Genomic DNA, 18,475 nt, shown 5'->3' with positions numbered 1-18,475 from the left:
GGCATCGTCGCTTGGTCAAATGTGGGCCAATTGCGGAAGCAGTGCAAAACCAGGTGAGGTGCAGAAAGCTTGCAATGCCTCCAATCCCAGAGGCAGTGCAACACCACGTTAGTCCCAGAAAGCTTTCGTAGGAAGGTGGGGGGGATCAATACATCGACTGAGAAGAAAAAGAATCGTCTTAGGTGAATGCATAAGGGACCCCGTGAGTTTTCTTTTCTGGCTGGTGATGCTAATTAAAAAATTAAGTGACTAGGTACCTCCAATAATTATTACCTAAGGTTGCAAATAAAACATTCTCAAGCAAGCTCTGCTCTGACCTTTGCAGTCACAGATTTTTTTTATATGAAAACAATTTCCTTGCAATCATACGCTGCCCGTGTTTAAGAATTCTGATGATGCAAGAAGCATGTTTAAGATACTCCTGCAGCAAATGAATTGATTGGTGCCCCCAAAAGTTTGTTTACTGCTCTTTTGTACAGGCTGGTTGCCATGCGCTCCACAGACAAAATGCCACTTTGTAGTGCCAGCTTATCTGCATGGTATAACTATGTCAGATCATTAATGCTCTTTCTTGTAGATGCTCATGTGCATATGCACAACACGATCTCAGTTCAGGCATTTGAAACAGTCTCGCAGTATCACCTATCTGCGACTCACCTTTCTATTTGTATAAGGTGCCGCAGGTTCTTCACAGTGTTTTAAACAGTGTTCCATCACATCAGCTTCACAGCAGATCTGAAAAAGGTCATCTGGTTTTGTAACCACAAGGGAACAAATGAAGAAACAGTGAAAATAGCCGGCACCTTTTGTTATCATTGCAGTTTGGTTACACTAGAAACGTATACTAGCCATACGACCCACTCATGCAGGGGTGAGACAGCTGCGCATATTGCGCATTTTTGATACGATTCCGTTTTCCTGCGCCAAGCTGCTCCAAAAGCATAAAAATTGCAAAAATTGCGCCGAACTGCGCCGAAACGGCCCCACAATCAAGAATTTTCAAGCCCGCGTCACTTTCAGCGTGGGAAAACGTAACTTTAGAAGCAGTGCCAGGGATATGTTCGCAGAACACGTTAACGCGCCCAAGCGTGTCCTTCTACGCGCCTTTGTAATAGAGGCTTCCATAGTGCTGTGATAATCGCCTCTGAGCGGTTGTAAATATGTGTAGTGTCCGAGCGGTAACGACGTAGTGTCCGAGGGGTAAGGTTTCTCGGCGCTCGCGACGAATTTTTGAAGGCGGTCCCTCACGAGGTGGCAGCGAACAGTGGCGCAGTGCGCTTTTCACCTATTAAAAGCGTGCGGTACACTTGACGCTACGCCACCCGCGCAGCCGAGCAGATAGCTGAAGGCGCTTTATTTTAGGCAGTTTTCGAATAGCGTACGCTGAGTTAGCGTTTGCGGCCCGCTATTTCCGTCACTTAACGGGAGCCCGCAAGCGGTTAGCGTACGACGTATGCGCAGTTGTGCGAAAAGCCAACGCAAAGCTTTGCGTACGCTATTCGAAAGCTTCCTGAGGGTTCGCCCTTAAGGGAGGGCAAATATTAATCGCAGCGCCCCTCCTTCCGATTAAATCAAAGTATGGGCGGTATCGACTTTGCCCCCCCCCCCCCCCCCCCCCCTTCGTGCGCACGCCTATGGGGGTGGTCATACTGGCAATACTGGCGCGTTTGTCGGTGGCCATACCGCTTTTGTTCTTTCCCGATGTTACGCGCGAAGGCGTCGCCGCAATCGCGTGCTAGTCGGAATCATTCATTGACCGTTCAAAGACGTACTGCTATGCAATCAGTTTTTATTGCGATAGCAATTATATGGACAGTCTCGACGGGTTTTTGCCGTCGCCGTCATGTCCTTCCGGTATGAAGTCCAAATTGATAAGATCCCCCCGCGAATTGTATGTTCTACAGCGGGTAAAAGCACGCGAGCAGAGGCGACGTACGCGGCCGAAGCAAACGAGCCGGCCCATTGCCGTCGCTCGGAGGCTGCATGCGATAACATCACCCCGCCCGTTTTTAACAAGCCTTAAAAGACACGAAGACGCGAGGGGGGGGGGGGGGGGGAGTGTCGCGCGAGGAGCAACTTTGAACTTTGCGCGGTCGCAATCACTGGCGCGCGCGCGCGCTATCTCGAAAGCCATCACAGCGGGGCGGGCGGCTCGTATACGCTTCTACGTGCTGCGCTCTCAAAGCGAAGTGACTATGCGGAGAACATGGCTCCCTGGAGCGGCCGTATTTTCTTACACCATCGTTTTGTAGTTACGCGAGATCGGATACAAAACAGTTAGCTGCCAGCCTTACTTCGTGTAACACTACAATTTGTTGCTATCGCATTCATTGCTTCGCCCTTGCGGTAAAACTGTGACTTTTTTTTATTATTTGAGAAGTGTGACGTTTTTTCTTTTCTTATTTTCAAATGTAAAGTGAACCTACTTGGAAAAACTTTTTTTTATCTATTTCATATGTTGTTACCAGGGTTATATAAATTGCGTGGTTTGTAAAAAGGTAGTGTAGTTCATACCTGGCAATAATCTGTTAAAAAAAGCTTTCTCCAAAGGCTCTTTGAATGTTATGTGTATTCTAAGCCGATTAAAATATGTGCTTGTTCCTCCAAGTTACTACAAATTTGTTTTTTCAAGCTCCAAAAACGACATAATAAATGCCGCTAACTGCTCCCAAACAAGGTTCTCCTGCTCCTAAATTGAAGTTTTGCTGCTCCCAAAACTGCTCCCAAATCGATTTCAGCCGTCTCACCCCTGCTCATGCCATCCTCAGGACTTAATCGTTTAACAAATGCACAGTAAGTTACAATACAGTGTTAGCATGCTAAGTCATCAAGCTAAGCCATCATGCTAAGCCAGTTTAACTGTAATCAAGCTAAGCCATCCATGCTAAGCCAGTTTAACTGTAACATACCCTACAGTAACAAATGCACATTAAGTTACAATACAGTGTTAGCATGCTAAGTCATCAAGCTAAGCCATCATGCTAAGCCAGTTTAACTGTAATCAAGCTAATCCATCCAGACTAAGCCAGTTTAACTAAAACGCACCCTACAGAACAACTCTGATGCCACCCCCTGACATCGCTACGTTCAGGAAGCGTGATGCCCTATGCGTGCAGTGAGTCATTGAAGGTGGCACTATCAAACGGAGAAAGACAAAGCCTTGCTGTGCTTTTAGGAGGTTGTCTAGGGCCTCATTTTCTGAGTTTGCAGTGCTAATTCAATGAATGCGGCAGGAAATTGCTAATCTCGTATCTGTGACATCCGAATAGGCCACGTCGCACTAGGTGGCTAGAAAAGCTGGGTTTACCAAGGGAAGCAGTGGTGGGGTGACATAGCAGTGCCAAAGAATTTGCCCTATGTAAGGGCATTATCTGCAGAGCCCCACATATGGTGGAACATAGCAGGTGTGAGTATGGTGTTGCTTTGTGCTTGTCTTACAAGGGTGCATTATGAGCAGCACAGAGGGTAATAAAGGCACCAGCAAACAGACTGCCCAAATGGTGTCATTATCAATTCGTAGCGCTCAGTAGTTCTGACTAAGCGCGATGAGTGCACATTGTCACGAACATCGTGGAAGCTGTCAAGGATAAAAAGCAATTCTACCTGACATAGCAGAAATTGACTGTAGAAGAAATCTGCTCGTTGCTTTCTTGACGCCCTCAATAATTCAACGTTTGATTAATTCAGACCCTGTGACATATCAATTGAAGAGGTTTCACTGTACATGCATAAGCCCTAAGAAGTCCCCCGTTTCGTGGAAGGTTTTGGGCCTACTTCGCTAGTAGGGAATGTCAGGCTCGAAGGTACCAAAATGATGCATACTGTCGCAAAAGCATGAAATTCTTACAAGCGAGCAGCTAAGACTCACGTAGTCTAGCGTCTTGTCAGTTTCCTCTTGTGGACTAGGTTTGCGGCTGTGACTGCTCCGAGGTATCATGAGGAACATGCCACCCGTCGTGTGCACGTAAGTGCGGTGCTCCACTGTGGACTGCAGGTCCCTCAGTGTGATGAAGCCAAACCGATGTGCCACGTACTCTTGAAACTGCTCCAGGGCCCCACCTGGGAAGGTTGTGTACCACATTCGGAAGGCTGGTAGAGATTGGTAGAACAGCAACACTCACAGCGGTTAAGCTAAAGCTAGCCACAATAGAGCATCTTGTGCACTGTACAGAAGCGATTCCTGTCGCTGAGTGTCATTTGACCAGACCCTGGTTTGATCAACTCCCTCGCGTTTCACCAGTCTGGCAGAAGGCATCTACTTATCCTCCTAACTTCTAAGTTGTGTGGTTCCCAAATACAGGGCACAGCGGTGACTGCTTTGCCAGACGCTCACCTCGTAGCAGCTGAGAGGCAGGGTTGTCAAGCACGCCAATGTGCAGCGGCATAAAGATGGCGCCCCGCAAGGGGTCGGATTTGGGTGACTCCGGCAATACAAATGGGTCGCTCGGAATGGGCACCAACTGAAGACCCTGGCTGTTGGCCTTGCGTGCCCAACCCAGCACCTAGATGTGTGAAAGCCAAATTGCAAAAGTCACTGAATGTGCCACAGAACGGGGGCACCAAGCCATTAGCATGAGGTGGGCACTTGAGCAAGAGATCCATAAATGAAAATCTGTCCATGTTGTCTACATCATGACCAGGAAGGACCCAGTGGTGGAGAGGGCTGGTGATTACTAGCGTATGGTAAAGGTAATGAGGATCAAAGACTACGAGAGTGTTTAAGTAGGTCCACCAGAATGGTATTGTTTGATTCCATCATCAAATAGTGTGTGGCTCTGGGAACCATGGTTACGAAAGATATAAGTGGGATGGGCAGGGAAAGGGGTGGACAGGTGAAACAGCCAACTCTTAGGGCATGGCACCAGAAGTTCTGGAAGCAAGGTTGCGCGTGCTGTAATGCACCAGGGCATGTGTGGATAGCCAGCTGAAGCATTGCCCTCAGGGCTGGAGAATTAGGGGTCAGTGTAATAAATATTTAAACTTCTTGCACCAGCTTTGGCCGCTTTCCTTAGTTGCAGCTGTGCAGTGATTTTCACTGCGAGTCATAAAGAAAATGTTTAATGGCAAGTCAATGGATCACCAGTAAAGAAGCATGCTATTTTCAGTTAACTGCCGTGTATGTAGATAGCAACAATCAAGGTGGCAAGAAAAGTACACTGAAGGTGGCCTACCACAGCAAATACATGTAGTTCAAATTAAAATTAAACAGAGAGCTCCCCAGTGAAATTCAGGGTTAATATTCGATCTTGTCTATTAGCGTCAACAATGCGAGGTACACAAGCAAAAGACATGGACAAGAGTCTCTTAAAGACTGCACTGTGATGCCCAGTCAACAAATGCAGAACAGAAAGAATAAATAAACTGCAACAAGACTGAGCAATGCAATTATACTATGTTTTTGCAAATGCGGCATGACCATCTTGTTAGTGGCGCCAAGGGGAAGGTCAAAAGTGAAAAAAAAAAAAAAAAAAAAAACTGGTGCAGTTAACCACCTCCGCTTAAAATCCAATTCAAAACAACTGTAGTACTCGGCTAGTTTCCCACTGCTGAAACTGTAATTATCGGCATTTTATCTTTTCTTGGTACGATATGGCACTCTACGAAGGCTTCTGCAACAAGGATAATGTGTGTAGTGTACTGTAGTGTACTGTAGTGTACTTAAACGGAATAAAAGGTAGCTAGGTGCTTAACTCGTACACACTCGTATAATTACCAGCGTTTATGGCATATGCGTCTTTTTTTCCGTGTACATCTACTGTGCTGGTACTAATACCAGTCAAGAAAAGAAGAGTTATGACTCACCAGATCAGCAATTATGTAACCAGTTGCAACCATCCACTCAACAATGATCTCAAATGCTTCTCCTGGCTGGAATATGGTGTGGTACTGCGCCTGACCCCATTCAGGCCTGTCACTGCGACCGCCAACATCGATGTCAACATTGACGTTCCGGAACTGCAGTCCTGCGTTGAACAGGCAAGTAGCAGGTCACATAATGGGAAATAAAGCAAAAGTCGGAAAGCTATGCAAACTCCTTCATGGCAGCTATCAGCGTACACGACAGCTCGAAGCCATCATGCTAACTGCTACCAGTTTCATGCTTAGAGATACGCATGCTGTAGACTGTGTCCACTTAAACAGCACATCATGCATGCCCAGATGGCACTGCCTCAAAAGAGTAATTTCTGAATTCTGCAGCTAACTTTTCAATTAACTTTTAAATTTCACAGTTCAAACAAGCTTGTGACGTAGTCACCAACACAGAATAAAACTTGCAATATGTACAGCATGACCTGGCTTATAGATGAAAAATGTGAAACATAAAATCTTGTCTCGAAATGTTTGTCACTAGTTTCGCACGTAAACAATATAGATTTCGAGCAATTGACGCGAGGTACCTACAGCTGCTCACATTACATGTGAAGCAATGTAGCCGAATGAAAACAAGCACCCCTTATGCATCACCATCATTAGCCCGAATATGCCTCCTGCAGGGAAAAGGTCTCTACCATGTTTTACCAATTACCCCGATGCTATGCTTGCTGCAACCAAATTATCCCCGCAAACTTCTTAGTCTCATCTGGCCACCTAACTTTCTGCCTCCCCATCACATGCTTGCCTTCTCTAGGAATCCAGTCTGTTACCCTTAATGACCAGCTGTTATCTTGCCTTCATGCTACATGCCCTGCCCATGCCCATTTCTTCTTCTTGATTTCGACAAAGATGTCCCTAACACCCGTTATTTCTCCCACCCATTCTGCTTTCTTTTTGTCCCTTAAGGTTACACCTACCATTTTTCTTCCCAAAGCTCGCTGCCCTGCATGCAGAGTTTATACACTACACTACACTACAATACATACACACACCACCAAACGAAAGTTTCCTGTCACCAAATGAAAGTTTCCTATCAAAGAAATTTTAATGCACAGGCACTAACACACCACAAAATATGTCATGTTCCTATTTGATCTTTCTTTGTTTTCGACCATACCTAGATGCACTGATCTGTAACATTTTAAGAGAGAAAGCTACCGGTTCCTGCAGTGGTGTTTTATTATTAAGGGTGTGTCTAGCGTTATGTCTAGACGTAACGGTACGAGCCGTTGCAGTTACGTCTGGACGTAAGAATAATGAGTCTTAAAAGTTACGTCCAGCGTGGCAATACAAATACAGCCCGTTAGACCTACCGAACCGATTGGCCTCTGTGGCGCAGCGGCTAGCGTGTCGTGCTCGGAACTGCGAGGACATTGGTTTGAACCTTGCTGCTGTCCCGGTTTTTTCTTCTTTTTTTTTTTGTTGCATTAGTCTGTTACCAGACTGAGAAGCGCGAAGCGGCTCGTGGGTTACGTGTGTCCCAGTGACACGGGCACACCACGGAGGCTTGCACGTACGGGCGCCTGTCCCGACGGGGCAGGCGCGCGGGCTAAACAGCACGTGGCCGTGACAGCGGCCAGTAGCGCGTGATGGAGACCCTGCCAACCGGCCATTGAGCGTAAGCGAAATGGCCGCACTCGCGAAGCGAGGGTGAAGCCACGATTAGTTTTCCGCGCCGGCCTTCACTGAGCAACAGGAAAAAAATTGGCCGCGTATCTGCGTGCTTCGCTGCAAATGTCGTCTAAAGACGATAGAAGAGGCGCTGCGTGAGATATGAACGCCATCTGGCAATACGTCGGGAAACGTGAATGCTGTGTTGCGGGCTGGTAGTCCCGGCGCAGCAGCAGGCAAGACCGGCGGTGACCAACGCGACCGGCGGGGACGCCAGCCAGCCCGAACACGCGGTTTGGCGCGAAGCGCCGAAGCAGAAGAAACGTCCGCACTCAACGAGTACTCTCCACACACTCTTTTATATTCACGTCGCCTGGGTAAAGCAGGAATGCCAGAGCGGCGCCCCATGGCACTCGTACAGTGCAATACTGAACTGAAACCGAAACACAACAATGAGCTCGCGCAGAGGGCACAGAGGAAGCCAAGTTTCGGCGCAGTCGCATTTTCAGCGCAGCTTAAGAAACTAGGGTCTCTAGAATTACGTATCTATGTATTTTCTATTAAAGGAACACACCACCTAATACTTACCTAGTGATGTTGCGCCTCAGATATGCGTAATTTTTGCTTTTTGATCAACCATGTACACAAGTATGAACCTAGTGAGCCGTTCACGATGGCTGGCCCTTGTGCAAGTGGTTCAACTTTGGCTGAGTGGCTGAATCGAGGGACGTGCCGACAAACAGAAAGACAGACAGACCAAAATTTCTGCGTTTAAGTTCCCCAAAAAAGACTATCGTCTTTAATAATGTACTCACGTTTGTGGAAAACCACATCTGAACTAAAGTCCCTAGATTTTTCCCTGCTCTTCAACAGGGAAAAATCTAGGGACTTTAATCTGGACGTAACGATAGCGGTGACTACAGTTACGTCTGGACGTAACCCTAGCCACAGCCTTTTTCTTTATGACAGCTTAAGCTATAATAATCTAAATTTGTAAAAAATAGAAACATCAAAGCGACAATTACTGCTGTCCAAAGTTCTAGCAGAACAAAACTAGCACTGTCGATGGCGACAGTGTGGCAATGTGCATGCAGCTTGTTTCAAGAATTGAAGCATTCCAGTGCAAGATAAATTGAGGACAAAATTCCTAGAATGCATTTCAACACGCACATTCTATTCGTCATCAAGGCATTCGGCAGTGGTAACCTATGCTTAAGTACGAGAGCCAAAGGTCAAAACCTGAAACTTAATCTGTAGTAATATGAATTATACATTGTTTCGGGTCAGTGCAAAGGTGTATGGAAATCTCAAGCTAATAGACAAACACTTATAAAAAAAAATTGATGCACAATGCAAACACAGTCGGATCAGCACTGTGTGCATTGTTCGGGCTGTAAATGCTAGGGAACACAATGGTGTGCCTTACTCTTGCCGATATCAATTTCGGCGCTTTCCAACTCGCTCGCGCTTCCGGTGTGTTCATTCTGAGGCAGCAGCTCCACTTCGATCCACTCGTGTTGGTAGGCTTCCAGATCCACTTCGTAATTTTCTGAAACCGGCGAAGATGAGTGTTCATAATTTCTCTTCATCAAAATACATTATTCTTCAGTTTCTCATGGGGTCTTAATAGGTACGGCAAGTGTACTTTTCCCCAGTGAAAAATGAAACATATATAGGAATTGGGAAGGGACTACAAACAAAAGACAGAAAAGAAAAAAGTACTGCGGCTGTGAAAAAAATGGAATACCAGTGCATTTATCGTCACTGCTTTCTTGTCACAGCTTTTTGAATCTCAAAAGTTCATTTTCTATCTTGCATTTTAACTAACGTGAACTAGATTGAAGATAAGCTTTTCGAAAACATTTTCATGACCTTCCTGCAGCACGGGCTTAATTTAAACTGAAACGTAGGGCCAGAGACACACGCACAAATGAATAGAAACGGCAAGCCTGAAGAAAAATCTACAAAGACTGCAGCTGCGGAAGTTCAATTGAAAGGTATGTAATTGAGACAATGTTCCGCAACATGCTTACCTTTGGCATTCTTTTCTGGGAAATAGTAAATGTAAAAGCCGTTGACGAATGGGTGCTTCACATCTCCAGATGCATGGCAGATGTAAGACTCTTCTATAAGTTTCTGCGGGGACAAAGAGCAAGACTTCAGCTGATCGGCATCGCCTTTCCTTACACAAGTAGAAGTTATGCACCATTCAGAATAAGTCAGCTGTCCTATATGGGGTAACTGGAAAAGAGCTAAACGATTGCTGTAAATAGCTTGCCATCTTTCTGTACTTAGCTTCCCTGATCTATAATGTGACAAAGTAATGGGTGCAAAAGCAAATGCACTCAGTACCAAGCAAGGGAACCAATGATCGTGCTCACATTGCACCTTCTGGCTATTAACCCTTTCAGATGCCACCCATGAAGAACTGTCTGTAATTGCGTCAACTTTATGTCAAGTCATTCGATATTCTATTGCAACAAAAATAATGTCATAATATGTTAATTTATGCATTTTATAGTAATTACTTCTAATTAAATTGTAATTAAATATCCATTTATCCTTAAGTCATTCATGCTCTGTATTTGCATTAATAGAATGAAATCTCAGGCTAGAAATATAGTGCGAATCCGTTTTCGGTTATGTTCATTATGAACGAAGAAAAATTATACTTTTGACGTGGCTCGCGGAAAGCGGTACATTAAACGACTTGTCAAACATGGTAGTGCATTCAGCAAAGTGATCATATGCAACAGTGCGCTGCAAAAGAAGTTAAATGAAGACAAATTTATTATGCAGGAGATTCAATTTATCCAAAGCACAATGTATCTTGCTCTTTCTTAGCCCCCAGTCGATACAAGCAGTGAAAACAATTGGTGTACACAATTGTGTGCATAGCGTCTGAAAGGGTTAAGGTGCAAAAGTAAATTCTCAATGTGACTGCCACCTGAAGGTGCAAGAAGCTAGCCAGTCATTGTATGGGGAGGTGTGGTCTGCTAAGTGGTCTGCTAAGCTCCCAGCCCACAGCTGACAGTGTTCTAAACCACTACGGATGCTGACGCTCACTTCTGTCAGAAATGCATGATGTTACCTGAAGCAGCTGAATGGCGTCGTGGTCGGAGTGAACGCCTTCCACGTGGTCTCGAACCCATGTCGTAGCTTCAACACTAATGAAAGAGTTCTGAGGAATGCCGCCTTGCTTGGGCAGAAAGCAGATGCCGTCACTACACGTGCCAGGACAAAATGCTCTCATCAGGTCACATGGATACAGTTTTGCACAATTTGCATTAAATGATCCTTCTGAAACAATGCACACTCGTGCCCATTAGCAAGATTTGTTTACTGAAATCCCTAAAGAGGTTTCCGCAATAGTAAACTTGCTTTCTTGAAGAAGCTTTCAAGTAACGTGCTAAAAACTAGGCTTGTGCGAATAGTAAATTTTAGGTTCGAAGCGAATTCGAAGCGAATAGTAATTTTGGTCGAATAATTTCGAATCGAATTCGAATAGTATATATGGCATATTAAAAAGAAAAATGAGCATATTTGTCATGATCCAACCAACCTGCACAACGTTTTTTTTTTAATTGTAACTAGGCATGTGCAAATGTCATTCTTTTTGGTTCAAAGAAAGTGGAAGCAACTTTGAATAGTAGCAGGATTTGGGTTTCGGTACAATGCAAATGATAACCTTTAAAATATGTTACGTTTTAAAATTTATTATACTTGGAGCATATAAGCCGGTATAACAAGTTTTTAAACTTAAAAAATGATGAATTGATGTGAAGGTAATATGTTCATTTAACCTCGAAGTGGGCTTCTCGGCAGTGTGGATTTTCTCTGGAAAGGTATATTCACTGTACAGTACCCCTCCACTGCAGTGAAACCAGCTTTACAGGGGGTTATAAGTGGACTAATATACACCTATTCGTTCATTTCGAATACTTCGAAATTTTCAATAATTTAAATTCGAATCGAAGCGAATTTGAATACTGTATTAATCGTTCAAATATTCGAAGTGCTCGAATATTCGCACAAGCCTACTAAAAACACATTACTGGGAGCGCCCCACTAAGCCAATCATAAACCATTATACTAGCTTTCCTCATGAAAGCAATGCTTCAATAGTTTTATACCACTGCCTCATATCCTTTGTGACACTACAGGTACGTGAAACAAGTGGCACCAACCAATACATGCTCTCTTACTAGGAACCATACAAAAGGTACAGTAATTAGGCAAGCTGCAAGCATCTAAAGCAACAAAACTTTTCTGTGCGCTTTCAACTAGCTGATGCACTTCATCAGTGATCACCTTTGCTCTGAAGTGTTCAACCACCACAGGCACCACAGTGAGGCACAAATTAACGCCACTGTTGTACACAGCAAAAGTGCTTGTTTTGTTTTCTTGTTTTGCCGTGTCCTAGCCCACTATGGTCCTGCAAGCTTAACCTTGCTTGCCTGACTAAACTGTAAAGCTTTTCTTTTTTCTTTAACTGCCAACAACAGAGCGTTTCTTCTACAGACATCAGCATTACCAATATCACTCTGCCATTCGTTGGCACTTGAACTAAATAATTTGATGAGTGTGACTAACTGCTCTAAAGTTAGTCTCGGAAATCAGATAATGCACGACTTATACCTTTACAAGCATTAAAAAATGTGGCTGAAAAGTCAACATAAAGCTGCCTGACATCCCACAACATGCTTAAATCTTTATAAGGAAAAGAAGCTTGATGATAACTACCTGGGATTTTTCATTGCTTCCACAATTTCGCCAGGCGGCGTCACCACAGTCAGGCATTTCACTTCAGCATTGAGCCTGAGAAAGGTATGAATAAGTGCAAGCATGAGTTTTGTGTTGTGTCACCAACTCGTATAATGCATTACATATACCATAAACTGAGTAGAAACAAATGCCTTCCGGTCCCTCGGTCTCAGGAAAAAAAGAACACCCAGCAGTGAAATACAGTCAAACCCACTTATAACGATACTGGTTTTCACAATATATCGGTTATAACAATGAAAAGCTGCTGCATCCTCAACTTTTGTATATTTTCTATGGTGAAATAACCCGCTTACTACAATGCCCCCATGCCACATTATTGCATACTATAACAATGAAGTCTGGCTGCATGGTGTCCGTGCCGAAAGGTAATAGAACACGAAATCCTTGAAAAGAAAGAAGAGAGCGAAAAATTCGAGGTGCTACACCCCCGCCAACGGCCGTCGCGCACTCGTACAATAGCAGCTCTCCTGCAGCTTTCTCAGAATCAACAGCCTTTTGTGCCTTTACCATCACCCTTCCACCCCTCCAAACATAAATGGGCTACTCCACGCCTTTTAAGAACACGAATGAACCGCCCCAAGTGCGCTGCCCGCACTGCCTGCGATTGCAGTCAGATGAGCGCGCCCCTCATTCTGCACAGTTTTGCGAACGTTGCGTAAAACAAGCAAAGCTGATGGACATGGGGTTTTCTCATACGAGCCAGTGAGAAGCACGTGGCCTGACACTTGTGGCGATCTCACCCCAGCGTTGCTTATAAGCTGACAGGCTGCCGCAGCAACCTGTGTGCAGCACGTCGCCTACGAAGGTCACGCCGTCACTGTCGAGGCGCTTGCTGTATCGTACACACGCGTTTGCCGTGAAAGCATTCGCTATGGCATGCCTATTCTGTTCCTGACCGCACACGGGCATGGCAATGGCGAGCTGCTTTCGTTCGTGAAGGCAACGCATCTGTGCGGCGCACTTAGCGATTTTGCACAAAGAGGCAGCATGAACGGCGGCGTGGCGCGTTTGGGTTATCGCTCATTAAATGCGTGCAGTACGCATACAACTGCGCTAGGCCACATGCGCTACTGAGCAGTTAGCTGAAGATGCTTATCATAAATGTTGTCAGCAATTAAGCTGTACTGGCATGTTTGCCAGGTGTGGCTATCACACCTCTGCACATTTCCAGTGCTTATCCGAAAGACATCGCCGCACTGTGCCGTGACAATGGCCTCTTCAGATTTTTGACTAGCTTCACCCGATTACAGTTCGGCAGTGCGGCAAAGCTACCTTTCAAACTCTGCTACAGCCGCAAACGGATCGACTCACGAAAGCGCAGCAGACGTGAGGGCTTCAATTAATGTCGTTTTAGACCTGCAGTTTGTGCATAAAGTCAGAAAAATTGGACACCAAAGTGTTTCAGTGTGTGAAATTCGGACGTTCTTATACACTGTCGTCCGTGGGACTGGGGACGGTGCCGCGAATGTGTCCAAATTTTCAAGCATGTCCGAAAAATTGGCAGTTGACTGCATTTTGCTTTTTTTTCGTGCAACCCATTTATAACAATTACCGGTTATAACAATGGAATTTTCGTGGCGCTTGAATATTGCTATAAGTGGGTTCGATTGTAATCCACAAAATTTAAGAGACCACAAACATCCCTCATTTAGCTGAGTACAGTTACGCTTTTAACATTGAATTCCTGTTAAGACTCATGCATAATCAAGCAGAAAGCATGCATGCAATGTTATTTTTTTCCTACACCTTTGTTCCCCAAGCATTTCAAGCGAATCAAGCAATGGCACTACTCCTTTCAACTAAGGATGGGCGAATAGTGAATTTGAGGTTCGAAGCAAATCCGAAGCGAATAGTAATTTGGTCGAATAATTTCGAATCGAATAGTTCGAATAGCATTTACCACATATTATTATGAAAAACGAGCATTTCTGTCATGACCCTTGCACAATATTTTTAAGGATTGGAACTAGGTATGAGTGAATGTCACTTTTTTGGTTTGAAATGAAGTGGAAGCAAGCTTGAATATTATCAAGATTTGAATAGCAGCAGAGTGCAAGTTATAAGGGGTACAATACGTTACAATTTAAAAATTACTATCCTCAGCGCATATAAGCCCATATAATACGCTTTTAAACTTGAAAAAATATGTACACTTAACCTTGAAGTGAGGCTTCGCGGCAGTGCAGGTTTCCCCTGGATGGGTAGTTTCACGGCACAGCAACCCGACGTTGCAGTGAAACCACCTTTACAGGGAGTTATGTGCGGTCAAACATACATATATTCGTTCATTTCAAATACTTCGAAATTCCGAATAATATAAATTCGTATCGAAGCGAATTCGAATACGTTATTATTCGTTCGAATATTCGAAACGCCCGATTATTCGCCCATCCCTACCTTCAACCAATCCCTCTACAAGTGCATACTAGACTTTTTTGGAACACGGGGACTTCGTGAAGAGCACAAAGGCATGGCGTAACAGGCACACAACCTGATGGTGCAAGAACTACCGTGTTGGCTGCACAAAGACATGCAAGCTCAACCTCTAAATTCCTAGAAAGTATGCGCAGCCTCTTTGCAGTTTCTGTGCTCGAAAAGCATCTCCAAAGGCTGTAAATGTAGGTCTCTTCATGACCTGTAGATCTTGTAACAATGTGCAAGCAGTACCTGCCTTTTGGAATGGACATTTCAGACAGCTGGCATAGTGAGGACAGTTGGTAATTAGCGCTAATGCAATGATTAAAACTCAAGTAGCCCAGAATCCTGTCCTAGATCCATTGCGCAATGATCAACAAAAGAAAGACCGAGAAGAGACAGGAAGGAAGTTCAAAGAATATTATCTCGTCACTTCTCAGTTTTCCTTCTGTCTATCATCCCAACGTAGATCTTGGGTGCAGTACTATCGCAACACCCCCTTTCAGCTACTCTTGCCAGTATGCCAAGCACGTTTTGTATTTTCACAATTCCATTTGTAAAAAAAAGAACATGCAAGCTCAACCTCTAAATTCCTAGAAAGTATGCGCAGCCTCTTTGCAGTTTCTGTGCTCGAAAAGCATCTCCAAAGGCTGTAAATGTAGGTCTCTTCATGACCTGTAGATCTTGTAACAATGTGCAAGCAGTACCTGCCTTTTGGAATGGACATTTCAGACAGCTGGCATAGTGAGGACAGTTGGTAATTAGTGCTAATGCAATGATTAAAACTCAAGTAGCCCAGAATCCTGTCCTAGATCCATTGCGCAATGATCAACAAAAGAAAGACCGAGAAGAGACAGGAAGGAAGTTCAAAGAATATTATCTCGTCACTTCTCAGTTTTCCTTCTGTCTATCATCCCAATGTAGATCTTGGGTGCAGTACTATCGCAACACCCCCTTTCAGCTACTCTTGCCAGTATGCCAAGCACGTTTTGTATTTTCACAATTCCATTTGTAAAAAAAAGAAAAAAAAAGGAACAGGAAAGAAAGAAAAAGATGATTACCGAGTCTAAAACATGCTTTAATTTTCAATTCTGTACAGCAAGCACCACCCTTCATCACTGATGTCTGGGCTAATTGGTACATATTAAAAGGTTAAAATAGCGTGAAGGATACGAGACGGTTACAAGGACACGCACTGTAGTTAACACAAGACTAGTTAACATGGACGCATGGTAAGGACAGCAGTTAATAGCACTTTAGCACGTCTAATAAAAAGCCGAAGCATGGCGAAATGCGTTACATCGTGACAGCGTGAAGGATACGAGACGGTTACAAGGACATGCACAGTAGTTAACACAAGACTAGTTAACATGGACTTACGGTAAGGACTGCAGTTAATAACACTTTAGCACGTCTAATAAAAAGCCGAAGCATGGCAAAATGTGCAAACTGAAAACATGTGGGAACACAATTTTTTGGAGAAAAAAGGGCTTACTTCTCATCTGAAGATTCTCCAGCAACAGACTCTGGTGTGGCTTCTAGAGAGGAATTGGACCCATCCTTCTGAAAGAGTGCTCAACATTTCAAGAAGCGATCCAGAACGTCTAAAAAAAGGTACAAACATTACTACAAACACAAATTTGTGAGTTCAGTTGCTTTCAGGAAAAAAACTGTAAGAGGTTATTAAAAAAAGCCACAAGTCTCACCTAAAAAAGGAGAAAAATGGGGGCAAGTGAAGCTTGGCATGTACAGGCTGTTTCACACTTTTGGGAAAACTCAAATTGTATTGCAATGCGCTCCGAGTTTTCCCCTATGTGTGAAACAGCCTGTACATGCCTGACCTACTATCTATTTTTCTTTCTTTCTATCTTTCTACCGCAATGTGCAATGCTCCCTCCTAACTGTTTCCTTCCTCCATGCCTGGAATCAGACCGTCATGCACATGCTTAGAAGCGCAACACTGCAGCTGCTACAGGCAACAACGACTGTCACTCATTCGTATCCTGGCAACAACGAAATTTGGCAGGTAAAATGACGAGTCGCCTCGATAACCTCGATAAAAGATCGGGCTGCCATATTAGAAATGGCTGATTGCCGACAAGCCCATGATCGAGAGAGCATCAATGAATAGAAAAATGGCACACACAAATAAATACACATGTGACCGGTGCACGTTTGAGGGCCTTATTTTTGTGCACCTGCACTTCTGTACACAAGCAGGCACCGAGTTTTTTTTGCGGTCACACCTACAACGCCAATTTATGAAGCACAAAAGCTTCGCTTAAAATAATAACCGGCATGATGAGAAAACTGGTGAATTGAGTATGAAAACACAGCGATGAATAAATGTCGGTAACGCATAAACTAAGTGCGGTTTGGAACAAGGTTTTCTTTTCTAGTGACCGCTTCCATCATTGAAATACAGCGACAAAAAACAAGGCGATTACACCGTGGAACGACACGTTAATTCAGACGGCACATTTAGCTTACGCATGGTAGAAAGCGAGCCTCACCTTACTGTCAGAGTCCGTCGCTGGAGTCATCTTGCCGACTGGCATTACGTCGGCACGTAGATGCTCTGTGTGGAGACTGCGTGGTCGGTCGTGAATGCGGTTGCTTGACACCCTGTCACGAAATGCACCAGCCGCTATCGCAGACACTGGACCTGACTGCGGAGACGTTGTGAGTGGCGACCCCTGGTGGCTAATGCTCAGCCGCATAGGGTTACTTGAAGCTCGCACCCAGGCTCCAACAGACTGCAGTTTGGAAGAATGAGAAGAAAGAGATATTAATAGGCTTGTGCAGATATCACTTTTTTGGTTCAAATCGAAGTCAAAACGAAGGGTAATTAGTATAGAATAGTTATGAAGTGAACTCGAATAGTAGCAGACTTTGCACAGTAGTAGGGTGCAAGTTATAGGCAGTAAAATATGTTTTGTTTTAAAATTTGCCATAATTAGCCAATATAGCCCCCATATAACACGAATTGAGGTCACAGTAATATGCACGTTTAACCTTGAAGTGTGGCTTTCACGGCAGTGCGGATTTCCCCTGAATTAGTGGTTTCACGGCATAACAATGCCGCAGGCGAAACCACCTTTTCAGGCAGGTTACACAATGTGAAATACATCTATTCATTGCTTTCAAATACTTCAAAATTCTTGAAATTTTAAATTCATGTCGAAGCGAACTCGAATACCGTAATATAAGCTTGAATGTTCGAAGCACTCGAATGTTCGCACAGCTCTAGATATTAATAGTATCAATCAATCAATCAACAATAGTAGCAGTAGCAATTCAGTTATTTAACAGGAGATTGATCCAACTGGCCTTACAAATCTAAAAAGGACACCTGTGCAGGTTTATAAGAAAGTCCTTGCAAGTAAAGAACAACGTTGCTCTGATTGAGGGTTAGAAACAAAGACAAGGAAGATAGCATATTGTTCAGTGAGGCCCAATTCAAAAGCAGCATGCAAAGTATGCACTAGAGGATTCAAAAAGTTGTTGCAACTCGGATCACAGCACCCTGGCTGGATCTTGTGCACTATGGGTCCTGGGAAAGTTTTAACAGGAATTCAGCAATAACAATTTCATCATCTTCATTTTTTTTATCTGCCAGTACACTGTATTTGTGCTAATACAACAGTCTCTTTTGTAATTACAAACTTTAGAAAGCTCGCTATGCTACACAGTGAAAAACCACATTCTAAATGTAACATAAAATTCTTATTGTTTTCATCCACGCTTTAGAATGCAGTGACCTCTACTACAAGGCAATCGGGTCATGCAG

At 44.1% G+C, this 18,475-nt stretch overlaps 1 protein-coding gene across 4 annotated transcripts in view; it reads right to left on the bottom strand.

Annotated features, from left to right (window-relative positions):
* LOC119389954 (GATOR complex protein Iml1) overlaps window positions 1-18,475 on the bottom strand; it is a 48,676-nt gene that overhangs the window by 846 nt on the left and 29,355 nt on the right. For all 4 annotated transcript variants that reach the window (XM_037657415.2, XM_037657418.2, XM_037657417.2 and 1 more), the window contains 10 exons: window positions 17,199-17,441; window positions 16,181-16,248; window positions 12,229-12,303; window positions 10,577-10,709; window positions 9,519-9,621; window positions 8,912-9,034; window positions 5,803-5,963; window positions 4,334-4,502; window positions 3,869-4,059; window positions 658-735 (listed from right to left, as the gene is read on the bottom strand). In XM_037657415.2, coding sequence (XP_037513343.1) covers window positions 658-735; window positions 3,869-4,059; window positions 4,334-4,502; window positions 5,803-5,963; window positions 8,912-9,034; window positions 9,519-9,621; window positions 10,577-10,709; window positions 12,229-12,303; window positions 16,181-16,248; window positions 17,199-17,441 — 1,344 coding nt within the window. The remainder of the gene's footprint in view (window positions 1-657; window positions 736-3,868; window positions 4,060-4,333; window positions 4,503-5,802; window positions 5,964-8,911; window positions 9,035-9,518; window positions 9,622-10,576; window positions 10,710-12,228; window positions 12,304-16,180; window positions 16,249-17,198; window positions 17,442-18,475) is intronic.

This window comes from Rhipicephalus sanguineus, chromosome 4 (genome assembly GCF_013339695.2).
Source record: "Rhipicephalus sanguineus isolate Rsan-2018 chromosome 4, BIME_Rsan_1.4, whole genome shotgun sequence".
NCBI lineage: Eukaryota > Metazoa > Arthropoda > Arachnida > Ixodida > Ixodidae > Rhipicephalus > Rhipicephalus sanguineus.
This window is presented reverse-complemented; position numbering and strand designations above follow the sequence as displayed.